General features: G+C 39.1%; 1 protein-coding gene across 7 annotated transcripts in view; it reads right to left on the reverse strand.

Moving 5' to 3' along the window:
• MTA1 (metastasis associated 1) overlaps window positions 1-5,843 on the reverse strand; it is a 112,985-nt gene extending 107,142 nt beyond the window's left edge. For 3 of the 7 annotated variants that reach the window (XM_072429012.1, XM_072429011.1, XM_072429015.1), the window contains exon 1: window positions 5,262-5,352. In XM_072429012.1, the coding sequence (XP_072285113.1) occupies window positions 5,262-5,328 (67 nt within the window). In that variant the 5' untranslated portion in view covers window positions 5,329-5,352. Of the gene's footprint in view, window positions 1-4,510; window positions 4,779-5,261; window positions 5,353-5,539 lie in introns of those variants that run through there. The other 4 variants (XM_072429013.1, XM_072429017.1, XM_072429016.1 and 1 more) reach the window with 4 other exon arrangements.
• Window positions 5,844-8,973: the final 3,130 nt, after the last annotated feature.

The following is an 8,973-nucleotide window of genomic DNA, read 5'->3' on the forward strand; positions in this document are numbered from 1 at the left end:
AGGTAAAACATTATTGCATCACCTGTCCCTTTATACAATATTGGCTCGTCCAATAATGGAAACTTGAGTTCCACTTTAAGGTCTGCAGTACTGGAAGATAATTGAAGAAAACATTTCTCCCTTTTAAATCAGAAAAAAAAAAGAGCCAATTATGTTGGTAACTGTATATTCGTAATTTCTTCAATATCTGAAGCTACACAAAGACATGGCATGACCATGTACTGACCAACATTGGTCTTGTGTCTATAGAACATTCAACTTTAAAACACACTTTATTGTACCTACACAGTGAGTGTTCACACATTCATTATATATTATATATATATATATATATATATATATATATATATATATATATACACGCATTTCTGTCCACACACACCTAGGATATACAACCCTATCAGAGCCAAGGCATACACTCTGACTCCTTTAGAACAAAGTTACTTTTCCCAAAGGGGTCATCTGTATGTATATACAGTCATGAGAGAGAAAAAAAAGTGCATCCCTTTTAACTGTAGGATTTTATCAATCAGGACATTAAAAAAAAAAAAAAAAAAAAAAAAAAAAAAAAAAAAATCTGGTCCTTGACAGGTCTAACCTTAGGTAAACACAACCCCATAAGAACAACAACATGACAAAGATTGACACGTGTATTAACTAAGACTAATAAAGAATGAAGAAAAGTAGGGTATTTAAAATGCAGCAGTGTATTAAACATCAAATAAAGACAAAACATATACAATGTTATACATCACAATTGGTATATATGTTTCCTAAATTCAATAGTACCCCTTTAGCAACCTGCTATGAGGTGGGGGGTTTCGGGGGAGCTAGACAGACTCCTAATTGAATGAGGTGGGCGCAAAGAAGTACCGTATTTTTCGGACTATAAGACGCACTTTTTCTTCCCCAAAACTGGGGGGGAAAAGTGGGTGCGTCTTATACACCGAATACATGTTAAATATAATTAAAAAAATCATACTCATCCGATACCGCGATCCCGCGATGCTGCGTGCTTCTTCTCCTCGCTCTCCTCCCGGCTGCAGCGCGTGTCTCCTCCTCCTCTGAGCGAGGAGAAGCCGGCACACGTGCCCTCGCGATCCGGTAAGCAGGCTGGATCAGCCTGCTTATGGGATCGCGGGGGTATGCATGTCGGCTTCTCCTCTCTCAGAGGAGGAGACGCGCTGCAGCCAGGAGGAGAGCCAGGAGAAGCCGACACCCGTGCCCCCGCGATCTCATAAGCAGGCTGGATCAGCCTGCTTACGGGATCGCGAGGGCACGGGTGCCGGCTTCTCCTGGCTCTCCTCCCGGCTGCAGCTCGTGTCTCCTCCTCCTCCTCTGAGCGAGGAGAAGCCGGCACACGTGCCCTCGCGATCCGGTAAGCAGGCTGATCCAGCCTGCTTATGGGATCGCGGGGGTATGCATGTCGGCTTCTCCTCTCTCAGAGGAGGAGACGCGCTGCAGCCAGGAGGAGAGCGAGGAGAAGAAGAAGCCCACAGCATCGCGGGATCGCGGTATCGGGTGAGTATGATTTTTTGGCACAGGGTGATCAGAAGGGGATACATTGTGTCAATGTATCCCCTTCTAATCACTCTGTGTCAATGTATCCCCTTCTGATCACTCTGTGTCAGAGTGATTAGAAGGGGATACATTGACACAGAGTGATTAGAAGGCGATACATTGACACAGAGTGATTTTTTAGTATTTTGTTCAGAATCTTTTTTTTCTAGGTTTTTCTCCTTTAAAATTGGGTGCGTCTTATAGGCCGGAGCGTCTTATAGTCCGAAAAATACGGTAAATGATGAAGTAGGAGTTGTGTCCTGACAGGTTTTGCCTAAATTGGCTTCTTTAGAGGACTAATAGACATCAAAATATAACTGTATATGAAATAAACAAATAAATGCAAACTTATGAGAATGACAATTCATATACAAGAAAAAACTAAGACTAAGACAAAATGCAGAAGTAGTGTGTAAAAAATAAATACATCAACTCCATAGTTATTAAGAGAGTACAAAGCAGGTGCTGCTAATCAAATATACTTTATTAATTGATAAACACATGTGACCACCTCCATAAAAGCAATGTTTTCTGGTCTGGTGCATTCATATGTGTGTTAACACAATACCAAGAAGGAAAGAAAGTACCAAGACAGCAGCAATGATCTTAGAGACATAAGTGTTGCAGCCCATGAGTCTGGGAAGGATTTTCAGGCCAATTTAAAACAGTTTAAAAATGTATTGTTTAAAGCTAGAAAGATTATTCGCACTGTTCTGTATGGCAAACCATTCTAGAGTCAAATGTTAGGTCATCTGTCTGACAGCTAAGGCTTGGAAGTGATCCAGAGCACACCAACAAATATAAAAACAAAATGGCAAAAAAAAAATCAAGTTTTTACAATGGTCCAAAGTCCAGATCTTATCCTGATCAAAATGCAAATGCACAAGTTTAAAAATCTGCCCTTAAACAAAAACCAACATAGCTCAATTACTTAGCAATACAGAATTGTAAATACTTGCTGATGTGAACTACAACAGGTATCAGGGGGAGAAAGCATTTGACTTTTATGAACATTGAGTACTTGCATTACCTGGGAAGCCATGTACATAAAAGTTTATTTCAATAACGAGCGCTTTAAAAAAGCAGAAGCACTGTTATGAGAGGGATAGGTAAAATGTGCCTTAATTAGATACTTTATATTCAATATCACATCTAATATAAATTTTCTAGATAACTGAATTTGCTATCATATTAAAGCAAAAGTAAAATAGTTTGGTAACTAAATCACAAGACATAATAGGGTACCATGATCACAAACTTTTGGACACATGGTTTATATTAGGATCATCTGTGGTCAATAATTTCTTATTTCAAATAGGGGAGTTTAGGCTTGTAATAAAAAATTTAGTTTACAACTTTAATACTTAGAACAATATTTGGGACTTTTAATCTCAAAAACCAAATCAACAGCCAAACCTCATGTAACAGAATGTATGAAATCCAAAGCTTCAGCTACATTCTGTAACATGAGGTTATTTGCTGTTGGTTTGGCTTTTGAGATTGTGGAGTTCAATGGGAGTATACTGTGTAAAAAGGGGCAGCATTAACAGTGTTATTTTGGGTGCTCACAACAACCCACTGGAAATAAGAGCTTTCTTCCTGAAGTGGACGCGATCCACAAAACACGTCGAGGATAGCACGTTTCTGTTAGTTGCATGCTAAAGAGAGCATGTATGTTTGTATACATGCTAGTACTCGTGTTGTTTTAAACAAAATGTTTTTTTTATAAGATTATTTGGTCATATGTAATCACCTAATTGTATTAAAGTATATGGTAAAAAAGTCCTTTTTGGAAAGAAAAATATTAAGACAGATGGTGCCTTAAAAGTCCCAAATACTGATTGAAGTATTAAAAGTTGTAATTTGTATCGGGATTTGGTTAAAAATTAATGTAGGGAACTGCTGTTAATAAGTTGCAAAAAAATGTAGTTTAACTGTTCAGTAAAACGAAGAAACACATATTACACCACGAGCGCCCAATGGTTTCAACACTTGGCATCAGGCAGGTCCTTATTAAAGAAAGAAATAGATTACGTCCCTTTCTGTAACAAGTATTCTTACCTGCCTGGCCACCAAATTTGTTGAGCTGCGCATGAGCAGTTCAGCAATCATCCGTTTCCCCTGCAGGTGACGGGACCTAATGAACTCCTGTGCGTTTGAGTAGGATATACAGGAGTTAAGCAATACCGGGCCAGCAAGATGGCCGAAAATTGAAATACAAAAGAGAAGAAGGGAAAAAAATATGACTGCACCTGTGACAGAACAGGGAAAGGTTACATGTTTTCTTGTGCATTTGTTATTCACACCTAGGGGTGTGGACAAAGTACTGAATTTGGCATTCACTATTGGAGAAACAATTACACCCATTGAAATAAATAGTCCTAAAAGATTATCCACCAAGGAATAGTTTCGGGAATGTCAGATTCACTGCTTTATCAACAGACCCCTCAGTAATGTTGTACATATATGTTTATCTTCACATTACTACAAAAACAAGCTGACCAGTTGTAGTTTTCAGATGTTACAAAACAGATTTGACTCCCAAATGCTACTACCCTCCAAAACCACCATGAAAAACAACTGAGCTACGAAATGAAGCAGACAGACCATTAAAATGCAGTAGGAAATTTTAAAAAATGTTTGACATGAGAACTGTAACAGAATCTGTGCAAGAAAAACAAGCAGTCTGGCACAACACATTCCCTAAAACATCTATTTATTTCAAAAATCGGAATAGGAGTAGAAGGAAATGTGCTAGGATAAAAACCTTTTAGAATATGAACAATGTGATGATTTCCGCTGGAAAAAAAAGACCTCCCCCTACAAAGACAAGGAGAGAATGTATACTGTGCAGTACAGAATAGCAGAGACAAGCAATTACACTTGATACAGATCCGTAACGCTATCTACGCTTAGGTCATTATCGAATCGTCAAAACCATTTTCCTTACATAAATTGTATCTGCAGTAACTGCTTCTCCCCTCTGCCTGTGGTGGCGTTCGCTTTCTTTTGTGTCACATTAGCCCCCATCTTTCGCCATTTTGGCTGCAGTGGTTATTACCCAGGCTTACTCCCACTGTTGTTTCCCGCTAGAATACTCCCCCACCGGAAATAAAATAATAAAGAGAAAAAGCCGCAGCCATCATCGGTAGCTGATAATCCGTCCAGTGTTGATGGAGTCCACACTGTCTGACATGACGGCAATAAGAGTAGACGAAGGGTAGGAGGGGGCAACCCTCCCTACTACCTCGCCCGCCTACACGGGATAAACAACCTGCTACAAACGGGCCTCGACGACACCAAGTCTGAGGCACTAATACAATGACACAAGCAGCTTTTACTCAGGGAGTATTATTCAGTCCTTAGAGACGTTACAGCGCGGCAAGTAATTAGAAGCGACGGGTGGATTCTGAACACCATTTGCAGCCAAATAAACACGTGCAAGTACTGCATAAATAAGGCCTCTAGCTAACAAGAAAGTGCGGCGAACTGCGACTACGTTGTAACGCCATAGTTTGTATAGCACATACACAATCTTTAGGATATTTTACTCATTGGTAACGAGGAGAGTGCGGGGAACACCTATCACCAAGCCCCCCCCCAAATAGAACGTGAGACAAACAGGCCAGCTACGAGCTCCACAACGCCGGCTGTCACAGCCCCGTTAGCCTTTTCTGCTTTCATTCTAGCTTGATATTTACCATAAATTAAGAAAGCAACCATACAAAAGACTCTTAACGGGGTAAATGAGGTTCCCCAGCACCGCATTTTACTGTGGCTTGCTCACTCCTCCTCTTCTTCTTACCCCCAACCCACCCCTAATTACTTCCAGCAGGGGCACTATAGTAGGATGCAGGACCTCTACCTTCATATGTACGAATGCAAAGCCTAACAACAACGTCCCGCTTCATGATCATTCCCACTGCACCAACGCCATAGCAGGCCCCAAACTGCGAATTGCCTGGCATCTTTCACTTACCTCCAACCCTGTACATGTTTGCAGCCATGTCTTCCAGGTAGGGAGGAGGGGGGATTACGCCAGCACTCCTCCTCCCCCAAGGACTTTTCCAAGTCTGGAACCCCTTCTTTGTTTCTTTATACTTATCTCCAGCTACGTTCGACCCCCAGAACCCCTCTGTGTTTCAGGTGGGATTGCAGTCTCCTTTTAGGAAAATGGTGGCTCGTTCAGCCGATGAGGAGGAGGGGGAAAGGATGCATTTAAAGGGGCAGTGCCTTGCCTCCTGGTGGCAATGTGCTTGAAGGAAGAAGAGCGAAGAAACAGCATTAGCAACAGTCCTGAGCGAGGGGAGGGGAAGAGGCTAGGGAGGAAGCAGTCATTCAATTCTTTTATTTCCCCCCTCCCCTTAAAACCTTATAGTTCGAGTCGTTTGTCCCAGGAATACCATGGGTGCCATGGATTGCCGTCTTCGTTTTTGGAGATTTCATTGTACAGAAGCGATTATTAAGGTGTTCAGCTTCTTTACCCCCAAACCAATTTTTTTCTTTAGGGGTGGTAATAAAAGGACAGACCTTGCATTCTGTTTAAGAAAAGTTCTTTCAGCCTAATCTTCAAATCGCCAATAACGTGATGTAAAAAACCTCATATGTTTTCCTCACTTGGTTTGCAGAGAAAAATTGTATCTTTTTTTGCTGTGGATTATTGGGATTGGAACATTTTATCAGATGGGTGTTTATATTTTCTGCAAATTATACAAGTTTGCACCTCTGATGTGGCTGCATTGTCTTTTTTTATCTGGTGACTATTTCAGTTAAGCACATCCTCTACTAGAGTGATGTAACAGGCTTTTTGTACTGTCTTCTGGTTGGACTACATTCCCTCTCTTTTTCCTCCTCTCTATAGTATATACATAGATTATTATACATTTACAAGTGGAAGAAGGTAAAATTGGGGGACGTTAAAGACAGTATATGAATATATTTCCAAATAAATTACAATTATAATTTTATGCAATGCCAGTATTTTTGTGAAAATCTTTTAATATAAACGTTAAAAACAAATAATTACAAAGCAAGAGATGCAAACATGAATATACATGAAACATCCTGTACGCGGTTTGTGGATCTGGTCCACTTCAGGAGGAATTAAAAAATCTCATTTCAAAATGGCATACAAAAATATAAATCTATTTTAATACAATAACAATAATTTTACTTACATCCATCAATCATGAGAAATCTCCCTTCACATGCATAGGCAGGAAGGCAAGCAGAGAGGGACACAGGAGGAAGCAGACACCACCATCAACCATAAAGCTTTTCAATATTGATGCTGAAGAGATTAGACAAATGTTTTCTTTCTTTAATAAGCCTATACAGTGCTCAACCCAGAATTTTTTTTTTAACCCAGGTGGGAAGAAATTGTAGGTGGGTGGCAGCCCCTGTATTGTGACCAAACTCTTTAGTAACCACCCAAAAACAGCCGAGTGGGTGCTGAAAAGTGCTGGGTGGTGCACCCAGCTAAAAGGGCCTGGGGAGAACCCTGCTATGCTTTATGTGTATCTCTATATGTATAAAGGAACCAAAAATGCATCTTTTTAGTCTGTGCTTAATCCAAAATTCAAAAATTAAATCACCTTATCAACAATACATGAATCCTTAAATCCAAACTAAACCAAAATTCTATATAACCACTAAATTCCAAAATTGTATACGAACACCCCAATACCAGTGATTACCGCCTGACAAAGTGCTTATTTAACTTCAACAAATTATCCTCACCTCAGTTACCATGCATGTGGCTACCCTTTATCATAAGCTCATCTGTAACATCACTGAGGTCAAACCACCTCACTTCATTTTATACTTTTACCTGTGTGCAACCTGCAAGCCCTTGTAACTTATTCATTTGTATCATATTACCAACTAACAAGCAAAAATCAAACTAACCAAAATATTTACCACCACCTTATATTATTATAATTAGCCAATAAGTGTTTATAGAAAAAAAAGTAATTAATTAATATCCAAACCAAAGTTTGCTGAATTCATACATACATAAGTTTCGGTTTGTGGCTGCTGTATACATAATATAATGATGTATCATAAATATCCAACAATCAAGCACTATATATTAGATGCCCGAGGGAATAGTCAAATCCACTCTCACTTACTTATACAGGTTGACATTCGAAAATACAGCCATCGATAATCCGGTTCTTTCAGTTTTCTGCCATGAATTTCGGATCGCATTTTCAATACAGGGACTGTAGTCCACTGTTTGGCCACTAATGTTTTGATGGCGCTGTTCTGCAGAAACAGCTGTTAGGTCTTGTTAGCTAAACTAAATACACACTGAAATGTCCCTGCTGCCTGCTCCCTGGAACTGTGCCAGTTGTCCACGGTGCTGCGAGAGGGAGGCTGGCCTGTGTGTGAAGGTAAGTATAAAAAAGAAAATCCAGCATTCTTCAGGTCCAGAGGTTGCAGGATTTTTGATTGTCAACCTGTATACACCTAATAGTGAAAAAATGCAAAGTAGTGCACCCAAAGAATAAATAATAGTTTTACCTCTATAGAGAAAGGGTGGTGCCGAGCCTTGACTATATAAACAAATATAGTCCAAACATGTGAGAAGAAAGGAGGAAGGAAGGCTCTTTTTAGGAACCAATGTAATACCTTAACTAATTTAAGGTAAAAAAAAATACACTTTATCAAATTTAAGATATCGATCAAAAGGGTCAACAATACCATAGTACATGATTCCCATACATAAAAACAAATACTTAGTGGTTGTTTGTTATTTAGAGAGTCACACTCGTTGATGAATTTAGGAAGAAGATGTTGTAGTGTGGTTTATTCCCAACACGTTTCGCCCACAAAGGGCTTAGATTTTATAATAAACGCCAACTCTTGGGACTATAAAAGACAATACAGCATTAAATTAGAGTCCAATGATAGTAGAAAACACATGTTTCAACACTGATTGATACACAATACATAATCATATGCATAATAAATGCACTTCTTCATACATTATTTATTATAAGGGTGCAAAAAGGTCAATTGATATAGACAGCATCATAAGGATATAAGAAGCATAGGTTTCCCAGTGCAAATGATAATAAACATAAACATAAATAGTATTCTTGGAATACAAAATTAATAGATGGAAAGAGGAAAGGATTATAAATAATAACACATTGAAATGGTAGTACTTATATTTAGGATACAACCTTCAGCATTAGCAGATATAGTGGTAAGGATAGAAAAGGAGCTGCCTCATGTAAATATGTCAAGGAAATTATAATTCTCAAAAAAAAAAATACTGGTAAAAATGACCAGTAAGAGGTATGAAAACAAGACAAAAGGGAAGAAAACAGGATTAACACGTACAAGTTGAGTATGCATTATCAAGAGCTGGGAAGAGTATAAGTTGATGATACTCAAAAGGTCAAG

The sequence above is a fragment of the Pyxicephalus adspersus genome, chromosome 12 (genome assembly GCF_032062135.1).
Source record: "Pyxicephalus adspersus chromosome 12, UCB_Pads_2.0, whole genome shotgun sequence".
Lineage (NCBI taxonomy): Eukaryota > Metazoa > Chordata > Amphibia > Anura > Pyxicephalidae > Pyxicephalus > Pyxicephalus adspersus.